Consider the following 26,958-nt stretch of genomic DNA (forward strand, 5'->3'; position numbering starts at 1 on the left):
CTGCACCGCTGAAGGCTGCGAATTAAGCAGTAAACAGGCTGTTTGTCTACAAGTGAACATTTAATTAGAAACTTTTGACTGCATGTCTTGAAATAAACACACAGTCCCAGGTGGCCTGTGCGGGCCTGTGGCATGACCTGTCTATCAGCATTCAACTCCTGGAAGCACTCACTCTTAAACGACTCAAATTCATTATATAGACAGACAGCGCTAGGGACCACCAGGTGTACTGCTGTTGTCTTCTGGGTTCTGAGTTGGAAACATAAAGCACAGAGAAACAGAAACAACACAAATCAGCTACCAACAAACAACCTTATGCATTAATTTAAGGCCATCTCTTGACTGGGATACCTGTGGTTCCTATCGCAGTCCAAACGCATGTTTATTAGGTTATCTTAATGATTCTAAATTGACAGCAGGTCCAAATGTATGTGTGTCTGTGTGTGTGTTTTGTTTCTATGTCTCTTTGTCTTGCCCTTGTACAGTACTAAAGACCTGTCCAGGGCTTACCCTACCTTTAATCACATCACCCATGCTATAGCCTTAACATGTGAGCAAGCGCTCTGTCAAGAAATACTGCTTCTGCATGTTGTTCAGCTGTAGCGCTTATGTAGCCAAGTGAACTAATACTACGCATGGAAAGGGTTTAAAAAGAGGGAATTGTGTTTTTGACTGGTTGCCTGTCTACCGGAGGTCTGTTGTAGGGTTGTCATGGTGATGACTAGACCTCGCGTTTTGGGGGTATACTGTCCCTTTAAGAGCCGCCGTAAGCCAGAGCACGCATGCACTCAAGTTTGTGTCACACTGAGCGCTGTGAGCGGGAGCACTGGAGAGTTAGAGACTGCAAAAGATTCTGTGGCTAGCTACACACGAGGTAAATGTGCTAAAAAGTGTAGCATACTGCAAAATATTGTCACCAGTGTTGTAGTAGACTGTAATTAGCTAAGTTTCTTTAGCAATGACTCCATGTTTGTGACCATTTCTGTACAGTTCTTAACGCGCGACGGGTGCATGTTTAATGGTCACGTGCTGTGAAAGGGACTGAAGAGCGGGTTGGCGTGAGTAGTTACAGTGTCCTAACAGATTTCAAAGTTGTTAAGTTTATACTTTTACTCACTTTGCATAACTCTGTATGTTTCTGTTTGATTCAGAGGGGAGATCACTTGCTGTGTGATTCCTGCGTGTGTACTTGTCCTAGCACAGTAGCTGTGTGGAGAAACCGAAGTGAGTTCATGATGTTCTCCCATAGAAATGTATGTTTAAAAGAGAGTTTACAGTGCACTTTATTGCCAGTTGACCTGCGAAGTTGTGGGATGTAAACAATGTGTTTATTTGTTTTGTTTTCTCTTTTTTTGTTGTATTTGTTTCTTGACAGGTCACTACTGTTGTCTATACTGTTTGGATTTAACATGTACATATGATAGTTACTGTTGTCTCAGACCCTGAAAGGCAGTTTAGGCTGAGCCAGTGGAATAGTTAAATTTTGCCGTTTCACTCAAAACTACAGAATTAAAACTGTGCTCCTCCGAGTACAGTCGGAGAATAAAAAAGCCCACAAAAGAGTATTTCCTGTGTCCTGTCTCATTCCCCATGACCGGGCCACACTTACTTTGAAATATATCTCAGTTTTTTCCACAGAGTTTATATTTAGACATTTTTGAAAAAGGCATTGCTTACCAGAGAAGAGTCATGCATAATAGGATTTCATTTTATTTATTTTTTCATTAAAAGCTTGACTAAAAATAGTTTCCGTGTAACTGCACGGATGTTCAACAACAAATGTTTTTGTTCCAACATCACAGTGTCCTCTGAGTAATTATTGTCTCCTGTTAGCAAGCAAAAATCTTATCTCTTACTGACACAACACTATCCTTACCAGTCCACAGGGAGTCAGCTGCTTTCGTGATTAGCATTCATTGAATACAGAAAGGACTGATTAAAAACACTAGAATTATGTCTCCCGCAGCACGGTTGAAATAATTGATTTTCTGGGGGGGGTTTAAAGGGGATTTTTGTCCTCGATGATTGTTTAACCAACAATGATTGATTATTTCAACTGGTCTGAACCTGTAGAGAATAATAACGCTTTTTTTTGTTGTTGTTTGCAAAACCAAAAACATGTGAGGTTAAGTAGGTTTTAGTGTAAGAAATATTTAAACTATCTATGATACATCAGCACTTCCTAACTGAGGTGATTTCTTTTGAAGACAAGGAGGATGTTGTTAGGTAATAACATTATTATGTGCGCTGGGACTTCATTGTATCGTGTCACCCTCTGGTACCAGTTCTGGATGCTTTATCAGAATTTATTATTACTCAACAAACCCGGGCCTTCAAGCAAGCATTGCCAGTTTAAGATATCAGAAATATGAATAACACCTAGTAAATCTAGCTGAGTTGGGTCTGAGCTGGTGTGGGTCTGTGAAGCACCTTCTGCTCCCTGTGGTCTGCTGCTGGCTAAGCCTTTGTTCATTTCACGAGCCACCTTGGCCACACCATCATCATTTATCATCTTTCGCTCCTCTTTTCCTTTCCTCTTGTCTCCTCCACCCTTCCCCCACATCCTCCCATTGTATTTTTCTACCTTGCTTTATCGCCACTCTTCGGCTACCTGGTGCTCCAGTGTTTGTTAAGAGCTGATGTACGAAGATATCAACAATAACTAATGGCAAGAATTCAATAAAGCTGACAAATAATCTAGCGGATACCAACAGATAATCCTGCACTGCACTGTTATGGGCCACAGTCAACAAGAATGTGCTATAAACTACAAAAAACAACAAAAAAATAGACTCATACCAACTCACCAATCTAAGCCTCCAGCCCCTTCTAACTGATTAAATACAAAACACAATAACATCACATTTAATATTCAACCACCCAGTTTCTTCCAGTTATCCAGTTACTCAATTTAGTGTCATGGTGGGAGAGCTGGAGTCTATCCCAGCTGCCATTGGGTTATAGGTGGGGGACACCCTGGATAGGACACCAATCTGCCACAGGGCGGATACACAGAGAGGCAGACAGTCATAAACACTCATGTTCACACCTGAGCATCACCAGTTAGCCAGTGCATGGTTTTAGACCTGGAGAGAACCTATGCAGACATGGGGAGAACATCCAAACTCTGCAGAGAAAGACCCCAGACTGAATTCGAACTCTGTGAGGTGACACTGCTAAACACAGCATCGCCGTGCCGCCCATTTGCTTTTCCAATATTCCTTTTAGTGGCAATGAAAGTGAATGACAAACGAGTTGCACTCAATTAGCTAACAAAAACATGGGCTCGAGTATAGAAACTAAAGAAGAATTATTGATATGAAAGAAAAGAAAAATGACTCTTTGTCAGCATCACAAATCTACATGGTTCAAGATTTCAGCAATGGCAAGAGCCTCCCTCTGAGATTAATTATTAAGCTGCCATATTGCAACATTTGGGCAAGACTATGATTCACACATAGATCCATATGTTGCAATGTCTTTGTTTTTTGTTTTTTTTAAGAAATCCCGTTGAAAGTACCTCTGTGGAAATATCTGTTGTTGACTCGTCCTGGGGTTCACTGTTATATTGCATTTTTTCTTGCCACCTGACTGCTGGGGCTTAGAAATCGCACTAATATAATAAGGATAATACTAGCAAGAAAGTTTCATTGCAGTTTTATCCATCATTTTATCTGACCTGTGCCCAGATACTGACAATACTGACTTTAAACCCATTGTAAACAGCTTTGGGGGGAAACTAGCTTTTATTGAGCTGTTTGATTTATAGAATGTAATTTATTGATCTGTTTTTCTTTCTTTGATCAGCTTACTGCTACCCTACTGACACCACTGAGACCCACAGCCAATGACAATTAAGCAAATATTTGGGTAGTCAAGGAAGCCAAAGTACTTTACCAATAACAAAAACGCACAAAAAGAGAAAGTCCACAGAAAGGGAAAGCCACAGCCGGCTGCTGCACCACCCTGTGAGTCTGAGCCTGTATGCCCCCTGAAATTTTTACATCTTTGGTAAAAGGCAAACATAGAATTTAGCGTTCAGTAGCCGAAAGAATGTGTTTTTGTGCTTTCATGTCAAATGTGAAGTGAAGTTTGCAAAAGGCACAATTAGATACAAAGTCTATACAATTAAGCCAAATGAGATGAGGTCGTCCCAACAATCCAGCGGCACAAACACTCAGAAATGGATCGCATGCTAACTGATGCTGTTTCAGGGCAGCTAAAGATGTAGGAACTTGAGATGATAGGTCTGTACTGTAAGTTTGCTGCTGTAATGCTTTTTTGTAATGTTGCCTCTTTACACCACCACAGTGGATGTGTAACCGGTGAATGTGTCTCTTCATTTGACAACGATGTACCTTCTCAAGAGCGTTCTTGTCTTGGCTAGATATCGTGAACCAAGAAAAGCATGATGCAATTATCCACTTTAGTTATCTTCTGTGGTCTTTGAGGCCTGTGAGCTTGTCAGTGCAGTCCTTTTTAAAGAATTTATCAAATTATTGATTTGGCCACCCCTGAAGGCTTTACTAGCATCTCTAGCCTAGTTTATGATCAGTGTGACGTCATCATCGCTTCTTCGCTGGTTTTGGTGCCTGAGGGCACGCCAGACTCGGTGCAGCCTTTGGATAAATGATAGGTATTGCCACTCAGAAAAATAGGTCTGCATCGGTGCGGGTATAGGAGCAGAATAAGTCAAAACAGAAAGCAAAGAAACTGTAACCTTTTTACTTATTTATTTTTGAGTTTTCTTCAGAAAGTCTCATCTTTTCACATTTTGTGATGGCATTTTTGGCTCATGCCAGCTCCACTTAGCACGATAATGACAAGCATAAACTATTTGTAGTGATGAAATTCTTCATTTGTGTCAATATTTCTTTGGACCACATACAGTAATGAGAATTCCAGTCAAAAACTAACAAATTCTGGTTCAGCACTAACTCCACATCATTTATCTGCGTAATATTTCATAAATAGAAAGGTAACAGACCTCACATAAAAGTGTTTGAAAATGGGAAACTTTGTATAAAAATGGCTGTAATTCCTAAACAGTTACAAACAATGCAAAACTTCAGTAAACAACCCTTTGAAAAAAAGCTGAAAATCTGCTGTTCGAGCCCATATTAAATGTATGAATTTAAACCCATTGGTCTACATGTGATTCTACTTAACTCTAGACAGACAACACTTGGGAAAAGTAATTGAAATTGTGGAACATCATAGTAGTTTTGAAAATTTGCTTCTGTGACTTTTTTGCCTAACGGTGGGTTCATCCCTAACACGATTAAGTACAAGTTAAGGCTAGGGAGAAATTGTGTCATAATATGTGAAATAAAGCACGAGATAGGACATGTTTGTTAACATTTTGCCTGCCTGTTGCAAAAACCATGTAGGACTGCAAGTTCCAGAAGAGATTGCATTTGCCTCTAATTATACTTTTGCAGTAAGTTAATCAATCAGTTAATTGGTAAGACAAAATTGAAAATTAACATTTTACCGTGATATTAAAAATCTCAGCACCTTCCACTGTTTGACTTCAGATATACAACCTCAAAGTTGGCATAAAGCTTTCTCTCCTCTTTCATTTAGACAAAATTATTATTATAGGCATCAACTGGTGCACTCTGCCCCAGAAAACTGAATTTGTCACACACCAGTGGTACAACTACACAAATCAATGAGTAGGTCAAGACTTTTTCACATCACACAGCTTCTAGACCAACACTGCCTGCAAGGGAGATGAGAAAGCTAATATTGGAGAGTCGTGTAATGTTATGTAACAATTTTTTTCTCCTTTCACAGATGAAATTAAGATGTCAAAATGTATCATTCTTAAATACAGAATTTGATGATAGCTGGTGTAATTATATTTAATTTAGATTATTTTATATAACTGGATTTTTATTGGATTTTACCCTGATTAACTTTTTTAAAGAAAATACATGCTTCTCTGTGACATTTTCCACTGCACTGTCACTGAGTGCAGTGTAACTGCTAACTGAGTGAAATGTACCATGAGCAAACACGGTGGTTAGTCACAATGTGAAAACTGTGCAGGCATGTTTAAGGGTGAGATGATCTTAGCAGTTATGCTTTATCTTTAAACACTGGGTCAAATATAAAAGGTCATCTCTCTCCACTCCACGGAGCTCACCTGGCGTTTCAGCAGAAATGATCTCTGTCCATGCCAGCTTACAGTGGGGCATCACTGAGCACAGGATGAGGGCGGATAACATTTTTACACTTCCACAGTTGGTGAGGAAGTGAAAATTAAAAACCAAAATACATATTTATAACAGTTATAACCTGAATGACCTCAACATGTTATTTCAGCTGACACGACACTTCAGTTTTTCAGTTTCTTTTCATAAAATTTGCAGATTAACTACTTACAATTTGTTATTTTTTAAGGACAAAATGCATCTTTTATTTTACAGCAAGTGATCACTGATTCTGTATCATGTGGACCTTATGATTTACAACTTCATAATTTAAAGATTAACGTCACTAAATAGACCCTGTGCACAAGAAAATGCTAACTTCCTGGTTTGAGACGGGATGTAGGGTTGTACATTTCCGGTAACTTTACTTTGCGGTCAATCGCTACTGCGAAGATATACTCCAAAATCATGTCCAAAACTCGAAAACAGAAAGATCGTGTTAAGTTACAAAGAGCAGAAGGTGGGAACACTCACCACTGTTGTGTCATAAAAAATCTAATGATCAATTTTGACGTTTAAAGAGTTTAGAGCGATCAGTTGTTTACATCACTCAACACAAGCAGAACTGCATTATTGCAGCAGAAGACACATCGACCACATTCAGAAGCACATCTCTGTATAGTGACTGGTCTTATGATTTAAACAGGCAAATGTTCAGCATTCAAACTACAGGTGAAGAATAGTCAAACCAGATGTTTCCCCGTTATGTGACATCAGCTAGTCAAGTACACACCTACACAGCATGTTAACAAACCCTGAAAAAAAGCCACACAAAAAAATGAATGATTGCTGGTAAGGGTTTCTATACATTAGTATTTACGAAGGGTATGTTGTGACTTACCTTCACAATTACAGTGGTCCCTCGCTATAACGTGGTTCACCTTTCACCTTTCACATTGTGTCCTGCGTCCTGATCGCTGCAGACGATCTCCTCTGTGACGTCTCTCCTGTACAGTACAGAATCGCTGCATCAATCGCCTGCAGTGTGAACGTAGACGATTTGATGCGGCTACGTTCACACTGCAGGCGAAAGCGCATCAAATCCGATTTTTTTGACCCTATGCGACCCATATCCGATCATTACGGAAGAGGATTAGGGCCACTGGGAAAAAAAAAAAAGAATTCTGACTTTAATCTCAGAATTCTGACTTTAATCTCAGAATTCTGACTTTAATCTCAGAATTCTGACTTTAATCTCAGAATTCTGACTTTTTTCTCAGAATTCTGACTTTAATCTCAGAATTCTGACTTTTTTCTCAGAATTCTGACTTTAATCTCAGAATTCTGACTTTTTTCTCAGAATTCTGACTTTAATCTCAGAATTCATTATTTACATTATTATGTAAATAACAAAATAACTTAAAGCAAAAATTGGGAAACGTAAAGTCCGAAGTCTTTATATTAAGGGCCATCAGTCAAACAATATTGTTTGCTCTGGGTCTAAACAGAGCGCGTTGTGTGTGACGTCTTCTTTTGCGCATGCGTGCCGCTTTGAGCGTTCACACTGGAGCGCGTTTGCTGTCGCATTTTATTTGTAGTGTGAACGAGCAGACAAAAAAATCGGATCTGATCAAAAAATCGGAATTGAGCATTAAGACCTGCAGTGTGAACATAGCCATAGTCTATTACCCGATCATCTCACTGAACAACTGAAAACAAAGTGTTCTGCTGTTAAATAGATGTATAAATGATTAGCTGAAAATGAATTGCTGTACACCCACTTTTACTTAACATATTTTACCTTAGCAAAGAAAAGTAGCCACAACAGATTTATATGACAAAACAAATGTCAGGTACTTACATTCGTTTTCTAATAATAACTTCACCACACAACAAGAAATCCACCCTTTTTCTCAGAACAGCTTTCTGCTTCAAGGCTGCTAGCTTGAGGCTGGCTCTGAGCACCGCACAGCTTTAGCATTAGCCACTCTATCTTTGATAGTGTCTTTAAAATCTCCATGTTCAAAAGGATGACAGATTTAAGGTTGTGATTTTGTTTGTTGTTACACACACATTTTATTACGGTGGTCACCCCATAGTTTATTTTGTGTCTTCACTCACAGTGAACAGCTTTCAATGCTAACGAGATGTTAGCATATGGCTATAAATATGCGTGTGACTATTTTCTGCACAACTGTTTGCATGTGGAACCTGCAGAAATCAAATTGGCTCGTGATCTGACATATGTCAGACTGACCCAGTCAGTCACCGGTGAGGGCGGGAAAATGGTCCCTAGCTGGTCGATTGTTGCGTCTCTTCAGTAAATACAGAAACAAATTTTCGTCCAATTATAAGTATTAAGTGTTTTGTTTAATATCTTACTCTTTTTTGCATGACGAAATATTTTGATGTCATGTGGATATTAAATTTTTTATCTTTTAAATATAGCATATTTCCTCAAAAATAATATTATTAGCTAATGACATCTCCCTTACCTTTCAAAATACATGTAAGCTGTGATTCTTGCATCATTCCCCATACAGTATATCAATCTAAAATAACCCCCTTTTTAGGCGGTGGTATGACATTGGTGACTCTTACTCCTGCGCTGGTGTTATTACCCGCAGAGTGCCAGTCCACAGTGTCCGTGGCGCACCCCCCCCCCCTTCAACGTGGCTAATGAGGTCAAATGACGAATTACACAGTCGGTTAAACAAAGGGGCTCGGGACTTCATCCACAGAACAGATTGCAGAGGGTATGTTAGTGCAAATGCTGTGAAACAGCAAGCCATTGCTTGCTTCATGCTTGAGTGTATGGGAAGAATGAAGGAATGAAAGGCATGTGGAGGAAACACTGAAAAAGAATTTGCTGAAAAGTGGTTAAAATAAAGGACTACACGCAGATGTAATTCCTCTCAATCCTGTAACTAGAGCAGAAATCTGCAGACCAGGCGTAGCAATTCAGCAGACATTTAGGTTCATAGACAGTACAGCTGCCCCTCTTGGGCTGAGATTAATTGCTGGATGGATAAAGCTACAGTGATTGACAGATGAGGAGAAACACTGAAGGGACTGAGAGAGATGAATGTGGAGCAGTTCGGAGGGAAATTAGTGCTGAGTGTTTAAAGTTTCTCAGATTATGGTTCGCTGGAACCAAATGTTTGGAGTTCATCATGCAAAATATGATTGAAGGTCATTAGAAGTTATCAATTAACACAATCAGTGGATGAGTTGTAGTCATTGTAGGTGGGGTTTTTATTTCCTGTCCTACTGACGCTGTTAACCCCCAAATACGTATCCTGAGAGTGATGCTAGGAGTGTGCGCTGCACAATATTGTGTCCGGTGTCCTTATATTTTAAAATATTCACCCCAAGGGCAGGTAGCTCACGTTGCATCCATCTTTAAATCTAATAGTGTGCCAAGGTAACAAATCATGTTTGACCCCGAATGTTCTATAAACAGCATCATGTATGCGCTGTGAAGCAAAATAAGAACAAAGTCAGGCATCAATTGCACTCAATTTTACAGCTTTGTTGAATGGATTACAGCCTTGGCATCGACTCGTCACCTCTAAGACTGTCAGGTATTTTTATTTGGTAAAATTTATGTTACCTTCATAAAACACTTTTGGTAATTTCCAAACTTTTCTGTAATAGTTAGTGCACCAGTATGAACAAGCTCTTTGACCAAAATGATATTTTTAATGCTAAAGTGTAGTTATTGTTGTTATCCATGAATTTTCAAATTTACTGTTTTACAAAAGAGCAGGAAAAAATTGCAAAGCACGTCATTATTTTTTGATTACGATGCCAAATTACAGTTATTTACTCCCATTCCTGAACAGAAAAATTTGTCTTAGTCATTGAATGTTATGATTAATTAATGTCTGACTTCTCCGACCTGTTTGACGACTCAAATTTGGGTAAAAGGATATGAAGTCAGTTTGCTGATAAACAGATAAAAAGTGCAGAAAAACAAAAAAAAAAGTCTTATTTCTTTACAAATTCAGCAACATGAAAACAAAGATTCCTTGAAACCTTACTTACTGACTGTTAAAGAGAAAATGATTCATTGGTTAATCCAGAAAATCGGCATCAGATTAACATTTAATGAAACTTATTTACAGGATAACTTTAAATCTCCTCTATATTAGAATTTATCTTCTGCAAAAGTGGTGAGTGTTATTCGTTTCTCCCGTTTTGTTTGTGTTGTATGTCAAATATAATTTGCCTTCAATCTGATTTTTCACACCGCACCCTGTGTGCATAACTCAAGATGCTCTTTTTCTTTTTTTTTGACGAAGAGCCCAGGACCTAAAATGACATGCTGTATTGCCAACAAACATAAAACCACGAGTAGTTTATGGGTTATCATCTCATGGAATTATTTTCTTACTAGCTCCAGGTGCAGGGCCAGGATAAAGGCAGCCTATCGCCAGAGACCCAGACAGCTAATGTAGCATAAAGAGCAGCTCAAAATTTGCCCGTGGACGGAGCAACCCTTTCTTGTAACTGGGTCTTGCTTAATGAACTACAAGGCGCCTCAAATGACAAATAAATTGTGTTTTTTTTAAGCCAACACGCTGCTCAGTGCATCACTAATAAGGTTAATTTGAGTCCCAGTGGGCAAGAGGCATTAGCCTAAGTGTTTATCCGCTTTAGCACTGTCCCCTGTTAGAATGACAAAAAGAAAGTGTGCTGGCAGTGTCATTATAATGACAGTAAGTAGAAGGTGAATGCCTAATTTGCACATGAGGTCTGAGCCAAATGAACAGGAAGCAATCGTGAATTACTCTCTGTTTTGCGTATGCAGCAGAGTAATATACTTGTTGTGAGTGCATTTTTGCATGTTTTAAATGAAACTCATGCGCCTTGATGGGGTTTTTTGTTTTGTTTTTGGGGGGTTGAGGGCACAGACTGTAGGAGTTAAATTGCCTCTAGACAATGAGCAATCGTGAAATTTAACTGAAGATGAAACAGCAAACAGAGCAGAACATGTGTAATGAACGACTTCATTGAACTGGCTGTTTAGTTATGTGCGTGCTGTTAGTAAAATGTATAGTTCCAGACCTGAATGTTCCCAATTCCCCAAACTGATTACAATTACAAATGTAGGTAAAGCCGACACAGCGCAATACTTATCTTCAGCCAAATGATAGACTTCCTTAATTAAAAATGGCAGACTTTGAGACTGCTGTTGAATGAATTATTTCTCTGATATTCTCCCACTGCCTCTGTGCTACTGAGTCAAAGAGGCGGTTTATGTAGCTAAACTGGAGGCTGCTGTTAAATTCGCTAAGGCTACTCTTGCATACAGTAGGCTAGATAAGCCTCATTTGAATAATACCCATGTAGCTCTGCTGCTTTATCTCCGAGTTTACCCATCAGAAATGTGTGCCGTTGTGTTTATGAAGTTGTCAGATGGCACAGCATCACTGCTGATCAATAACAAGCTTTGGGCACTGCATTGTATGATATTATTGACATCCCTTCAGACTCGAAGATCTATAATAAGCTTTGCCTTTGCTGAGAAATTGACATTTTAAAAAAATTTTCAGCATTTTTGTGTGTTTGTGAGATTTTGGAGGGAGCAGAGCGAGCTACACTGTGTAGCGGGTTACAAGTTTCATGGGAGTTTTTTGTACAGTAGCAAGAAAGTGAGTGGCTAAGCTTTGGTTCGTGTGTGGGGGTCCAAATCCCAAGTCCATTAAATCACTCTATAACAGATTAGCGGGAGCCTATTAGTTGAAAAGAGTTGTGAGATTTTCCACTCCCACATGTATTCTTGAAGTCAGCGTGGCACCTTCAGAGTCTACATTACCTGCTATAAAACCAAACAGTTTTAGAGTGAAGAGTAACAAGCCAATCTCTGGAACAGGATGTAATTAAGAGAAGGACGTTGGAGGCGATAGTGAATCTTTATCTTACAAATCTCAGGTGGGTTTGTGACCTAGAAAGACACACAGAGGAAGAGGGAGACAGGAAAGGAAACAAAGTTGTACAGGAGTATGTCATGCTGCAAAAGATGAGACATAAATGTCCACTATCGCGAACAGTTCTGTTGAAGCTGATCGCAGTTGCGGGGCAAATGCAAACCAGTAACAATAACAAATGCACAGAGAAACCGAGTCCAAGTTTGCCACTGCAGTAGGAGTATCTGAAGATGGATATTGTCTGATGGGAGCCAAAAACTATTTTGGGAGCCTGAGCCCCTGAGTTGTCCCTGGGCACCCTCTGATCAGCTTTGTCATCAGGTGTGAGAGTGACTACACAGTCAGTAGAAGAGTGCAGATGCATCCTGACACTCACACTACAGGAAAGTCGCTGGCACGGTTTTAGAAAAAAAGAAAGAAAAGTGGAGTTTTCTCTGTGTCCTCTTATCGCTCCAATTTCTGTAGAAACTGGAAACATGAAGTGCAGAATTTCTAAAGATGCCATCCTTGGTCACTTGTTTGTGGATGACAGGTGTGTTGTTGTTCTATATAAACTACGTTAGCCTACTTATGCATTTTAGGATAGCTCCCAAACACAGCAGAAACAAATGGGTGGATTCTTAATCTGATAAAAGAAGGCGATGTGCATTTTTTTCGACCATTGAAATATGACTTGAGATTCCTTTATGCTTAACAGTGCATTTTCCGTTTGTTTAACCTCGCTCCTTCGCGTTCCTCGACTGTTTATTTCATTTCCAATCCCCTTTGCCTTTTCTGCTTACCTTTCCCTTTTTATGTTGCGCGGTGGATCTAGTGAAAATGAATTCTGCAGCGCGTGCTTTATTGTTCAAACACGTGCGCGTGTCGTGTGTGTGATGAAGTCGTGTCCTGGAGAACTTTTCGATGCGTGCGTCAAAAGTACGTGAGGACTGTGGCGCATTGGACGGCCGTAGTCGGTGGTGAATGAACGGGAGGAGGAAGAAGATCTTACATTAGCTCCTGCCGGCTGCGGGGACTCAGGCAGTTGACAGAAACCCAGGCAGAGGGACTCAGTGAGAACAACACTGACAGCTTTTTTGGGGAAACACGGGGCGACAAATGAAAGCCAAACAAAAAATCTATTAATTATTATTATTTTTTGTATCTGTTTGGCAACCTCTTGTTTTCCAGAAGATTTTTACGCAGCGCAAAAGAGTACAGAAAACGCCGCAGAGATGAGTGTTGCGTGGTTTTACGTGCTCTTGAAGGATCATCTCTCTTGATAAAGGGACCAAAGCGGACAAAACAAGGTTGCCCGTGATATTTTCTAAAAGAAGATTGCAAAGGTGGAGCGATTAGAGAAGGGCTGATGAAGGGACTATTAATCCTTTCAGTGCATCAAACGTGCCAAGGGGTACTAGAAACGTTTGGATGGAAATCGGGCGAGTGTTTGGAACTGTTTTTGGTTTTATATGAAACTGGTGATTAGTAGTTGTTGTGACACATCTGGAAGGATTTTTTTCTCTCTCTGAGATTTTAATAAGGAGTAAAATTTCGCTTTTTTTTAACCCACCACCGAAAGGTTTGATAACATGAGCGATATCTCTGCGTGAATACTCAGAAACTTACATCTCTATCTTTTTTCTCTCTTCAAGTATTCCTAATCTAAATGGAATTAGTTGAGCCTAAAGCCGTTTGTGAAAGGAACAGACATGCTACATGGGCACAGCTTCCATCACGGTAAGACATCCGTATTCACCAACTGAAGCACACTTGCTGAAAAGCTCTTAATGTTTGTCCTACCCAAGCGCAAAAGCGGCATGATAATCTTTTAATCAGTTTAGACGGACTGTAAATATCAGAGCAACAGATCGAAATCAACATAGGAACAAAATGGTGATTCAGTAGGGATAAACAAATATGAGATGAAAAACGGATGCACCGCATCCTGCAACCTGTAAACTCACAGTGAAGGTCACAGTCTTAAGTTTTTTTTTAACCTCCAGTTTTATTTATGGCAGGAAATAGTCATATTGAGATTGTTGCAGTTTGTGATGTGGGCCTATCGTTTAAAAAAATATATAATTTTGAAGCCTTTGGCTAAAAGGGGCTTTATATAGGTGTAGTCTTTGTTGGAAGAGACTTTTAGTAGCAGCCTGTAGGTTATGTTCTTACGTGACCTATAGGTTGCGTGATCTATACTATTATTATTATTATTATTATTATTATTATTATTATTATTATTGGAGGTATTGTGTGTTTTTTTAATTCCTTTAGGTCGGGACCAGGTTGTTACATTACGTACATAAATACAGTATTAATACCTTTGTTCCAACCTAAATGAAAAAAACAAACAAAACAAAGACAAAAACTAGTGTAATTAAAAAAAACAAAAACACCCCCCAAAAAACCCCCAATATGAATTCATCTTTCTTTCCTTACAGTTGTTGCAAGTCTACTCATACTTGGGTTGTGTGGGGCAACAAAGAAGGATACAGCAGGTAATAGCCATCACCAGCTTGTCTTTTTGGTGTCCAAATGTCCTCTGTTCAAATTTATATGTATATGCTTAACACTATCAAATACATAATGTATGTGTGTGTATATTTCAGTGAAAAACAATTCTGGAGTGAAGCCTGCAGGTCAGTGTGGAACGTGGGTAAAGGAAGCAGAAGGAGGGCTCTTCACTTCTCCCAATTACCCAAACAAATACCCCCCAGACACAGAGTGTGTTTACATCCTTGAAGGTAAATCATCTCTTTAAACACAGCAGTAGTGAAGAAAAAAAGCCAACGCGATCTAGCTGTTTATTCTCAACTAAAGCACTACTGAGGCTATCCTCAGTGAGTGATGATACACATTGGACTGATTGGCAAGCCTAGAAAGCCTTTTTTAAATATAAAAACATGTTTTTTGTGTGTCAGTGCACATAGCCTCATTAATGTAGTACCAAAGTGAATGTGGAAATAACATCTCTCGTTATTTAGAGATGACTTGACTAACAGCCAGAATTTGAGTTGAGCGCTGATAATGAAAGAAGCTGAATGTTCATCGATGAAAGCATGACTAATAGTTTACGCCATTCTTTGTGCTAGGTAGTAATTATTTCCATTGTGTCTTGCAGCTCCCCCAAGGCATTGTATCGACCTACACTTTGACGAGAATTATTCAATCGAGTCCTCTTGGGAATGTAAATTTGACAACATTGAGGTACGAGATGGACCGTTTGGCTTCTCCCCGATTCTCGGACGCTACTGCGGTCAGCACAGCCCGCCTGACATCAGGAGTAGCGGCAGATATCTGTGGATAAAATTTGTTACGGATGGTGAACTGGAAGCAGTGGGATTTTCGGCAAGTTACAACTTTACTGCAGGTATGATTGTTTTTGTAGCTTTTTAGGCTTTTTTTTAGACTTCCTTTATAAGCATATTCAGAGTTTATAGCTCTAACAGCAGGTTCCCAAGTGAATAACGAACATCATCTGGGGAGCTCGGCCTTGATATTTGTGGAAGCCTCTTAGAGTGTTATTGATTGTCTGTCTGCACACGCTCACTGTTACCATTGGCATTATGCTGTCATTGGCTGGGACACTCTTGTGACTGGTTGGCTCGCTCTTGTTTTTCTCTCTATATGTGTAGAGACATGGAACGGTTTCATCAACACTGATTCACAGGGAGAAGCTAACCTATCTGTAGTGTCGAACACAAACCTTGGCGTTTTTTAATTTACCTCATCTTTGGTCGTGATAGCATTACTGAAGCAGCATGAGGATTGGTGACAAAGAATCAGGGCATAAGAATGATTTAATATTCACTCACCCACACTTGACTGGGTTTAATAACACTGTCAACTTTTTTTTTTTAGTGAGTCAAAGGCTTGAAAGACATAGTGCCAGGAAATGCATAGAGTATGCCAATTTGTCTCCAAACCTTCTGGGGCATTTTACCATCGGATATTTGAGCGTGTCACTGTTTAAATAATGAACACATGCAGTACATGAACCTTTCATCTGAAAAACACGCTATTAGCTGCAGGCAGTTGAAAAGAAAGCTATTGGGGTGAAAAGGGAGAGAGCTGCAGATTTATCTCCGATTGCTTTGTGGAAATCCGAATGGTGAAGCTGTTCATAGGAAATTGCGGGTTTCTACTGTATATTGACAAAGCAGCCTGGGGATAAACCCAACTTTTACCTCAGGGAAGGGTTTCAATTTCATGCTGTTCATACTGACTCCTCTTCACCTCAGCGCACACTGCAGTACCATAGCCTTGCCCATCGTGTCATTCTGTTCTGTTGGCTTTGGTTTATCTGAGTAGGAGCACACCATTAAGCTCGCTCATTAACACAAAGATTCTTTTGTATTTATGTTCGATTAGCTTTACCAATATTCTTCAAAGGCAGATGTCAACTCTTGACCAAAATTAATAATTATATATGAGATAAGCACTGTTTCCAAAATGTTAAAGGTGATCATAAAATGTCAAAATAGTAGCATTTTCTGAGTTTTTACCCTGACTAAGTCTGCATAGCTTTGTTTCCTAATGGGTGTGAATAAGAATTCACATGCGGTAATTGCAATTAACATCTGTACTGTAATTTTTCAAAATTGCTCTGAAAAAGAGTTGCACATAAAGGATGTTTTTTTCATCCCTGATAGTTAAAGACCCCTCTTTTTTCCCAGCGGTGTGTAATTCAAGTATTGTTTCTCCTTCCTGCTTCTCTTGGGAGTCCTATTGAAAATTTGCTTAGAGAACAGTGAAAAGCTTTGCCTCTTGACTTGATAGGACATATCTGAGGCATATGATTTCCATAATTAATGAAGATAAAAGTCTTGAATTCACTCGACTCGATACTCTGAAATATGGCAGTGTGAATAGTGTCTCACATCTGCAGCTGCTCTGCTAACCATGCTAATTTACACAGCCCTCCTCTCATGAATGGAAGCAAAAGAAAAAAAGATGTGGCAACAAAGCTGACATGAATCATCTCCTCTCACTCTCTTTCCTCAGTCATTTTAGCAGCTGCCAGATAAAGAAAAAATTGTGCCTCTCCTTCACATTCTGCTACTGTCCTTTCAGAGCTCTTGATGACTAATTCGGTTAATACAGCAGCCAGTGAATGAATAACCAATGACTGGAATCTCCAGTATCTAATGTCCTAGCATAGATCTTGAGGTACTTGAAGTCTGAAGGTGCTATGTATTAAATTTTTATATTTATATAAGAGATTTAGCAGACAGTAGAGATCCAAATATAATAGTCTTTGATGCACTTAATGTTCCTGTTGATGTGACTCACAATTTAGTTGTCAAACACGTTACACCAAGATTCTTCATACTCAGTGTATTGTGTCACAGAACTTGTACAGCATTCTTTTTTCCCCTCTTCAAACTGTGCTGTAACTTGTTTTTTGCAAAGAAATCAAAGTTACGTTGGGATTTGACAGATATTTTGGAGGTATATGTACAGTAGCTTCCGACTCAATTACTTACAGTCACTCAGACACATTTTTAATTACAAGATTGCCTGGCACTTTTGCAGGATTTATAATGGAAGCTTACCAGGCCATGGCAAGCTGCCTGTGTGACTCACAAGCGAGCCACCTGACTGAATTAGAACACCTGACACATATAGAGGTTCCTCACATGACATCACTCATACCTTGCACGAGAGTTGTCCGCCATATTGGATGTGATACAACTACCAGTTATGAGGAAGAACTGTGTATTCCACATGAGCTGTTACTGGATGCTCCTGGCTATCACTAAGCACAATCAGTTGAAAAGAGAGGGCTGCACCAAAAACCTTTTTGGGATAGGTGAGACTGGGTCAATTAGCAAAAACAAAGTACTAAAAATTGAAAAAGTGTGATGCAAAGAGGAAATGGAAAGCATTTGTAAAGTCAAGTAGGTATGTGAAAAAAGAAACCACAAGGAGATTAATGGCAACACATTTTTCTTTCACGTTGACTGCCATCAACCTCCAGCAACCACTTGCCAACCAGTTTGGGAGCATGCGTATTTTTCTTGCAACGGGTGGTTGGTAGATTGGCCCAGTCCAGTCTCGAGGCCTGTCTGACTTGGACCTAATTTACTTGGCCTTACATTCTCATACATCCAACATGGCTGATAAGTTAACTTCACCTACTTAGCTGTCACGTAAATGCAAAACCTCATTAGGTTCCCCAGCTCCCCAATTGCAGCCATTTGAGACATGGCCTGTATAACACATAAGTCACTTAAAGTAACATTAAGAAAAGGATCTATGTGTGTTTGTGTGTACTGCATGCAGAAACCTTGACTTCCACGCAGGCTCTGTAAAAAGAAACTGCTTCTGAAGAGGGAACAGTGACAATGAGTTACAGACAAATTTCTTAATCTCACTTTGAATTAGAGGCAGAGTTGATGATGCATATGTCTTGCTGTTTATGCAAAAGAATGAAGTTCAGACTTGCTAGTCATGCTATTATCTACTGGCACCCACAGTGCAAGAAGTAACCATTTTGCAGCCTTCACACTAAGCTAAAAGGTTATTGGTCATACTGGCAGTAGCTTAAAGACATGTGAGTGGCTTCAGTCTTGGCAGCGAACTCTTTGCAAGAGAGCAATTTCACCAGCGTATTTGTTAAAATGTCACACTAGTTTCTCAAAAACACCAAAATGCTGTACACTTAGTCTTGACATGTAATCTTAATACCACTTTGAAACAGCACGCAAACCTCAGTGTATCTCAGAATTGATCACATACTGCTCAGTAATCAAGTGAATATATAAAAAAGCCTGTTTAGCCAGAGGGGATTGAGACTAAATAGTGATCAGCAAATATTCCAAAACAAAACTATTTTAAGAAAGAAGAATAAGGCCTGAGGCTTCCTGCGTTATAACTTATGGTTTTATTTTTGTGTTAATCTGCCTTTTTCATTACAGTGCCTGATTATACATGTATTCATGGCAGAACCATAATGTAATTGTGAACTAGTGACGAAATGTAAAAGTGTGATACTGAGCCATTGTGTGCAAAAGCCCGTTGTGTGGTGCTATGAAAGAAACTATAATGAGCGCAATTTAGTTGTCTGTCATAAAAGCCAGCACAGTAATAAGCTTGTTATATTTTAAAAGCACACGTGAAGTTGTGGCCAACAGATTTGCATCATCCGTGGAGGTCAGCGAGAGAGCTAATGCATTAGGTTGACGGGCAGCCTTCTAGTAATATTGTGTAATATAAAAGTACAACGTGTGCAGCAGGGGAAATTACTCAGTGGAGGAGCTGTGGTATGTGTGTTTCTGTGTGTATGTGTGCATTCAAGACTGCTGGGGGATTTCAGCAGCATTCTGCTATTCAGGTTGTCCTAGGGCGCCGTGACCTTGGACCCTTGTGGACTGGTAGATTAAGTGGTGTTTCAGCACCTTAAGCGAAAGCCAGAGCAAATAAAAGCTGCAAGTTCTCCCGCCTCTTGCTCCCTGCACTCGGCTGTTTGCAGAGCCAAGACCTGGAACTGAGACAGATGCTGTGTGGTTTGTGATAAAATATGGAGACTGTGGTGCTCCATGAAAAGCGACCATACATTTATAATGTTGACTGTTTTAATGGTTTTCGTTCGATCTTTTTGAAATGTGCCGCACACAATCTAATATTCCTCATCGTTTAAATTCCACAGGAAACCTCAGATGTTAATCGAACATCTTCTTAATGTTTTCTTCTATTTAAAATTTTAACCGTGCCTGGTAATCAAGATGACACTGAGCGATCACAGTGCTTCAGAGCCAATCGCGCTCTAACTGGGCTGAGAATTATTTTGAAATGAGTCAAATGGCATTTAGTATTATATCTGGAATAGGATGTATGGGCCCATCACAAAGGAGGCAGGGTCATGAGATTGAACCTAGATGGGCTCAAACAGGAAAATTGGAAATTGAACCACAGAGATCGACTTGTCTCTCTTGGAAGCGGCTGAGTACAGCGACACCATCGCTGGGGCTGGGTAGAAAGTTCAGTAACTTCCCAGTAACACATCTCTTTCCAAAGCCATTTGCCAGCAACTGACATTTAAATGTTTGAGTCACATTTTATTTAATTGCATCCACCAAACTCTCAGAGTGAACTTTCTAAAGACACTGACATTCAACAGACAGGCAAAGAGAGGTAAATAATCATTCATAATAGTTGTAATTTATGGTATTGTGTGTGGAAAGCGAAGTCACATAGGTGTTTTAGGCTGTAATAAGGACAGTTTTAGGGGAGTTTGTTCAAAGTTTGCCTGTAGAGAGAAGTACAGGTCTGGAGCATATTCTACATTTGTCTGCAAAAACTCACAATATGTCATGAAAGTGTAAAAGAAAGACAAAAGTGGGAGTCATGGAGTATCTATCAGGATCGTATTATTATGTAGCACTTCTGTGATATTCAGTAGTTTGCAACACAGTTATTTGCCATCCATCACAATATCTGTGTAACTGGAGAGGGAAAAATAACCCTCAAGTGACCTGAAGTGTGTATTTATCCACTGCACCATAGCAACTGATCTACTGTTTCAACCATTCAGTTATGTGTCAGTTTAGTTAACCAACACCCCCTATTGGGTCCCACTGGGTAACCTTCTTATTTCTCCTTCTCCACTGTTCACTTTCTTCACATTTATTTGATAAGCCCCACCACAGGAAGTCATAATGCAGTGACTCTAGTAAGTCTGAATCCATTTGAGTAGCTCCATAGTTTGTGCCAATAATTAGCACGATGAAGCAGTACAATGTTTTGCTGTATCGAGGTATTGAATGTAATTGTTGTCTGGACTGCTCTCTCCTGATAAGCATTTTCTTCCCCGACTGCAAACTATTGTTAGCTACTGCAATTGTTCCTCGTAGCTCTTTTCTCCCGAAAGACAAAAAGATGATGCTTTTCACGCTACAAAATCTTTTTCAAGTACTAAACATGTATCCAGTTGTTGGCTGATAACACTTAGTTCAAACACATTTCAGTCTTGTAGTGTGTGCATGTGAGATGCGGTCCACTTGCCATCATAAATCTAATAAAAACATTGTCAAAGTGGTATAGCACCTAAGGTAGTGGGAGTTAAATTTCATTTTCCTCGGCCCAGCAGTGGTAGGGTTTCAAATTCAGTGGAGCACAGAGAACAGGTAGAAATGGAGAGAGAAATCTCCCATGGTACACTTTTGGGTGTTCCCTTAAGACCTCAGTGTGTTTGCCTGAATAAGATTCTTGCATGTAGTCATTACTAATAAATCACAAAGCCACCACCAACAACAAAATGATCTCCCTCCTTATGTTTTGCTCCAGTGCTTATTGCCATTAGCGCTGCCTACAGTGCAGGACACATTCTCTGGGAGTTTCTTTTCTGATTGTTCAGGGCTGCCTGCTGTTTCTCTGATTATTATGGGTCTTTCTTTTCTTTACTGGAAACACATGTAGGTGTACTTTTTTTTAACACACTCCCCATGTGTTATATTGTTTCACCAAAGGAACGCTATCAGGCTAAAGGCTTTAGCAAATAGAAAATAACCTGTGTTAAGAGAATAGGCTCTCCTGCGTATTTTCTTTTCTAACTTTTTGTTTTTGAGTGGTGGCTGCCAAACAAAAATCTAATTTCAAGAGGAATCTCATGCGCTCGCATCAGGTGAAATACGTCAAACGACAGGTGGTACGTCCGAGCTCAGCTAAAGACTCCCTTCTCTCTGCGCTGAGCAAAATGAGACGGATTGAGCGAGTTAGCATTACAGGCACACCTCTTGCAGCTGTGGATGAGGTCAGCCGTGCCCTCGCTCCCCTCATCTCATCTCTCTCTGTTTTCAGCTAGCACACTACCTCTTTTCTTCTCTCCTATTTTCTCTCATGCTATGCATGGTTCACACCAAGTTTATGAAAGGGAACAGCACACAATTCTTGCGCTTTCTGTGATGTGAAAATTGCAAATTTACATGCAATTAAAAGGTAAGTCTCAAATATTAAAACCCCGTTTCTATCATTCCGATTTATGATATTTACACCATATTGCTTAAATAAGATACTAACTTGGATTTTTCCCTTTAATTACTCCCTTTGTAGAATTACGGTTGGTAACTAGCTGGTTTGTTAGTGGTTTTCTCACCAGCTAGATATATAAGCTATCTTGTAAAACTACATATGTTGGAAAAAAGTGATTGAACTTAGCTGTGCCGCTTTCTTGTGTGACTGTTCATCTGCCCCACTCAACTCCTCTCACATCCTTTGCTCTGATATTACACCTTGCTCCTTCCTGCTCAGCAGTGGAATCTCAGCACAGAGTGTTCCCCAGCTTATCAGACAACAAGCCTTCACTCAGGGGACAACCAGTCAGAGTTTATCGCTCTTGTGGAACTTAACTCACTGTCCAGCGGGATGGCTGATATTTACGTCCTCTGGCTGTTTCAGCCACTCCTAGCCAATTACGCTGCAGATCAATCAGCAGCTCAGCCTGCCTCCTGCTTCTATCCTCTGTGGCGGTTTGTTAGCCAGGCCTGCTGTTCAGCTACAGATGCTTCTGGGGTCAGGGCATCTCTCTGTTGTAGCTGGAAGTCTGCAGTAATGTAAACCATGCTTGGTGTGGGGGTTTATTTGTGGTGTGGTGTGGGGATTGGAGTGGGGTGTGTGTGTTTGTGTGTGTGTGTGTGTGTGTGTGTGTGTGTGTGTGTGTGTGTGTGTGTGTGTGTGTGTGTGTGTACATGTGTTTGTCTACACCATGCAACTCTCCAATCTGTACCAAAATCTTGGCTGCCTTCCTGTTCAAACCCCTGTGTCCTTCCTGTGCGACATCCACAATAGAGTGCTCTATTGGGTATGCACGCTGTGCTTGCTACATTGTGCACATGATGCATATGGTCTCCACTGCATTGGAAATTAGCTCGAGTGTTGTAAGGCTTTTTTTTTTTTTTTGCATTCTTCCTACCTCTGTAGGTATAACAGCTTGCCTAGGGCTCTTTGTTTCATTAGCCTATCGCTGTGGTGGATCCATGGCTGTCATGCCGAGAGCCCGACTCTCTCCATTATGCTGTATTAGGCAGGAATGAGATTGAGCTCTGTGTTTTATCTCTGTACACATTAAGGCCTCAACCCATCGAAAACGTCTAAGAGAGTTATTCCCTTAAGAGCAGATTGAAAAGGTCTTTTGATTGTTGGAAGGTGAAGGAATTTTGTTTGTTCATCACTCCTGATTTGCACCTCTGATTCCATATGGCATCACAGAGCAGACTGCTTTGCGTGCTTGATGGATTTTACTTTTATTTTCATCTTCTCATCAGTAGGACGCTTCCTCAGGGATGAATGATGAACGTTCTGTTTTCATTATCTACACTTTTGCTCCCCCATTTTCTTACATCCAGTTTGGCAGCGGCTTGGACTTTAAATTCCCAGCTTATCATCTAAGAGCAAATGTCCGATTCCAAAGGGACCTAAATCACATTTGGCTTCTGGGTAATCTAATAGGTAATGGCAGGCTTTTGTTTGGCTACTGGAAGAATGATGTCAACAATGAAGGAGGGCATCCATGATGGGATTATGAAATGTGGAATGTCAGTAATCCTCGTAATATTGCAGAATAATAAAATAGTTGCGGATTCAAGCAGATGGCCACACCAGTATATAATATTCCCTTATAGAAAATGACAATAAAACGAGTTAATGGTACATTTCATGAACTAATAGTGCAGCTTGGGCCATATACCAGCTACTCTACTTCATACACTGCTGAGACCGTGATGGAGGTTTAATGTATATCATTACCATCTGTTAGGCTTACGGGCAAACCGTGACAAGTGGTTTATGGTTTACAACTGAATGAGTTTCCTCCTATTTCAGCTTATTTCATGTATTCTTCTTTTCAAGGTTCAACCAAGGAACAAATACTCAACATGATTATAATGGAACAAAATGTTTACACAAAGCAGAGCGCAAAAGATAGACTGTATTATGTTCAACAAAACTTGAGTTTGCCCGCTTAGTTCAGCTGCCTCATCCTGCCTTTTCTTATGTGTGCAGAGGGTTACTATGGCGCCCAGAGGATCCATTAAGTGAGCTTGCAGGGTCCTAAACTGTTCCTATAAGAAAGGCCAGTTTAAATTGGACCGCTTGTCGTCCTAAAGGTGCATGTGACATTTGGTTTCATAGAGGTGTAAACCAGATTGCACGATGTTCCGTGTTATTTTGTCTCAGTTCACTTTTTGCTTGAGCTGCCAAGCATTTTTCTCGCTCTGCATCCTCGAGTCGCACACCTTGACAAAACTGTCAAAATGACAAACACGAATCTCCTTTTACCCTCGTCAAAGCTCGAATTGCTCATTCGTCTACGATTTTTGAGGTTCACGCAAGAGAATTTTACTTCCTTCTCAGACCATTGACTGTACACCGGCGTGCTCCAGCAGCTCATTTAAAGCCATCTTCTTTCAGTGAGCGACTGAAGTCTTTCTGGCAGAATGGAAGGACGTGGAAAAGTCAGGAAGTCAATCGTGTGTGTTCGTCTGCGTTTCTTTCTCAAACTAACACTAACAGTGTGTTGACGGCATGGCCTTGCTGGCATTTTCCAATTGGCAAGCTCGATTAATCACGGCACTCCTATACAATGCGACGCACATGGCCACCCACTGTTGCTGGCTCTCATTATTCCCCAACACGGGAAAATGTACAGCACGGAAAATGGAGGCAGAGAAAGAGCAAGACTATACAGGAAGGGTATATATGAGTGATAAAAGTAACAGGGAGAAGAGAACAAGAGACAAAGATGGAAGAAATTAAAGGAGGATTCAGTGATACAGAGAAAGATTTGGATTGCTGTGAATAGGTTGTGGCTGCGCTGTGAGGAAGACTGATAAAAGACTGGGGCTGCTCCATGTCCCCTCAAGGCTTCTGCTTCTATCTGAATATTCATTGAGCTGACAGTGGCTTTTCTCGCCACCATCTATAAAAGGATGCCAATTGGCTTTTACCTTGTGGCTTCTAATAAGCCCGTGTGCCTAACATGCATACAAATGACTCTTCGTAATACACAAATGCACATGCTCGTTCCTGTAACCTTCTCACGAGCAGCCTCAAAACAACTTAAAGTACCATGACGGTTTACTCTCAGTAAGTTTCAATTGCTGTGCATTAAAGATATTACATTTTTTTTAAATGCCACTTGTTTGGCTGAATATCTCCGGGATTGAAATTGAGACTTGCTGACTTTATCTGCTTTCCTGCATGCAGTGTGATTGCTTATTCTTTCTTAATAATGAAATATCTGATCTGCTGCAGGGGTTGGGGGGGGATTGTGTCAGGAAATCCTTCAGTTTGTCAAAAAGCAGATTATTCATCCATTCAGCACATTTATATAATTTTTATTCAGATATGATCCAGGATAGTCAGGTTTGCAGTGATTTTTTGTAATCACATTGCATCACTTTGCTCGGGGTTGCAGATATCTTTGTGAGAATAAATGAGTTCGCTGGAGAATCTGTATTCTGCAGGTACAAGATCTTTCCTGTGTAAACGTAATTTTTAAGGCTGGCTGTCACTGTCCACGTATATGGCCGTAGACATACAATCTTGTTCTTGTAGCGTGTGTGTGTGTTTGTGTGCAGAGGATATTTCTCATCCAAGAGTTGAGTCAATCTGGATTTTGGTTGGGCGAAACTGCTCAAATCTGTATGCTGCTCCTAATCCCTGTGCACAAACACAGACATACACTCTGGACCTCCGCTGAGCAGCTACATCTGAACCCTCAGATCTAAAAATCCTTTTCATTTTGTCCTCCAGTTTATTTGTAGGGGTAGCGTTGGTCCTGGGTTTGTGTGCTGGCAGCAAAAAAAAAATCTCCATGTTCGTAAGGAGGAAAGCCGTGAAGAATAAAATGATGGGAAGTAGCTGAGCAGCAGGGCTCTATCTTCAAGTGGAATACACACACAGCACAATGCTGCACACATTTTGTCCGTTTTATACACCGGACAATCTTAAATATTCAGACGTAATCCGTTTTGGGGCTCTGCTGGTAAAATGTAGAATTCAAGTGCGATTTGAATCATAGTCCTTTCCCTAGATAACTGGGTGCCACAAGGACATAATTTCCTTTTTCTTAAATTAGAAAAGATGAGGTTGAATCTGCAGAGCTCGGCTGAAAATTTTGTCTCCCTCTGGGCAACACTGTATTTCCTGGTATTTCAAAAGTCTGCCAGCTTTTACCTTCTGACTTAGTAGATATTTCACACTCTGTCTCTGTTGTAGAAAGGGAGATTATGTGTGTAGGTTGCTGTACCTGTGGGAAATTACTTCACCTACCACTTCAGAGACATTTGACTAATGTTTTTGTTGCTTGACATGAACTGAACCACGCCACATGTAATGAAAACACCAGAGCACAGCGAGGTAAGAGGGCTGGAAACAGCATTATAGGGTCACGCGTCAGAAGGAGAAATAAAGAAGAGTGGGAGGTAGAAGATGAGATTAGATTTAAAACCTCCCTTACAAAAACTCCTTGTGTGTTTGTAGCTTATAGGAGAGATTGACTGTGATCAAGAAGAAAGTCTGAGTCATTGATTTTATCGTGCTCTGCCTCTGAAGAGCAGGGCTTTGTGGAAACTTATATTGTAGTAGAAAAAGCTCAGTGAAAATGCCTAAATTGAGTGCTTGGAGAGGAGGGCTTTGGTGTGGCTTAAATATTCATTTGCTAGTGGCAGTAGCTCTGGAGTAAGGTTTTAGCTCCAAGCAGTGGATCTCTTGACACACTATTTGTCAAACATCAGTGATTTTTGCCCGATGGGCTGATGCAAAGCTGATTTCAAAAGCATGGGGTTTGAATGTTGAGTTACACGAGCATTTATTGTCCTCCTGTGGAGAAAGGTGCTTTTGTGTCTTAATAAAGAGGTTTGCTTTAGCAGTTTAGAAATGATAAG

General features: G+C 40.2%; 1 protein-coding gene across 1 annotated transcript in view; it reads left to right on the top strand.

The window, feature by feature from the left end:
* The first annotated feature begins 726 nt into the window (after window positions 1–726).
* neto1l (neuropilin (NRP) and tolloid (TLL)-like 1, like) overlaps window positions 727–26,958 on the top strand; it is an 89,246-nt gene continuing 63,014 nt past the window's right edge. The window contains exons 1-7 of the mRNA XM_085287312.1: window positions 727–874; window positions 991–1,058; window positions 1,152–1,224; window positions 13,726–13,810; window positions 14,515–14,571; window positions 14,683–14,817; window positions 15,195–15,443. Of these exons, the coding sequence (XP_085143438.1) occupies window positions 13,783–13,810; window positions 14,515–14,571; window positions 14,683–14,817; window positions 15,195–15,443 (469 nt within the window). The 5' untranslated portion in view covers window positions 727–874; window positions 991–1,058; window positions 1,152–1,224; window positions 13,726–13,782. The remainder of the gene's footprint in view (window positions 875–990; window positions 1,059–1,151; window positions 1,225–13,725; window positions 13,811–14,514; window positions 14,572–14,682; window positions 14,818–15,194; window positions 15,444–26,958) is intronic.

This window comes from Mchenga conophoros, linkage group LG9 (assembly GCF_057382185.1).
Source record: "Mchenga conophoros isolate Kocher_MC1m ecotype Shallow Benthic linkage group LG9, M_conophoros_male_GT1.1, whole genome shotgun sequence".
In the NCBI taxonomy this organism is placed as follows: Eukaryota; Metazoa; Chordata; class Actinopteri; order Cichliformes; family Cichlidae; genus Mchenga; species Mchenga conophoros.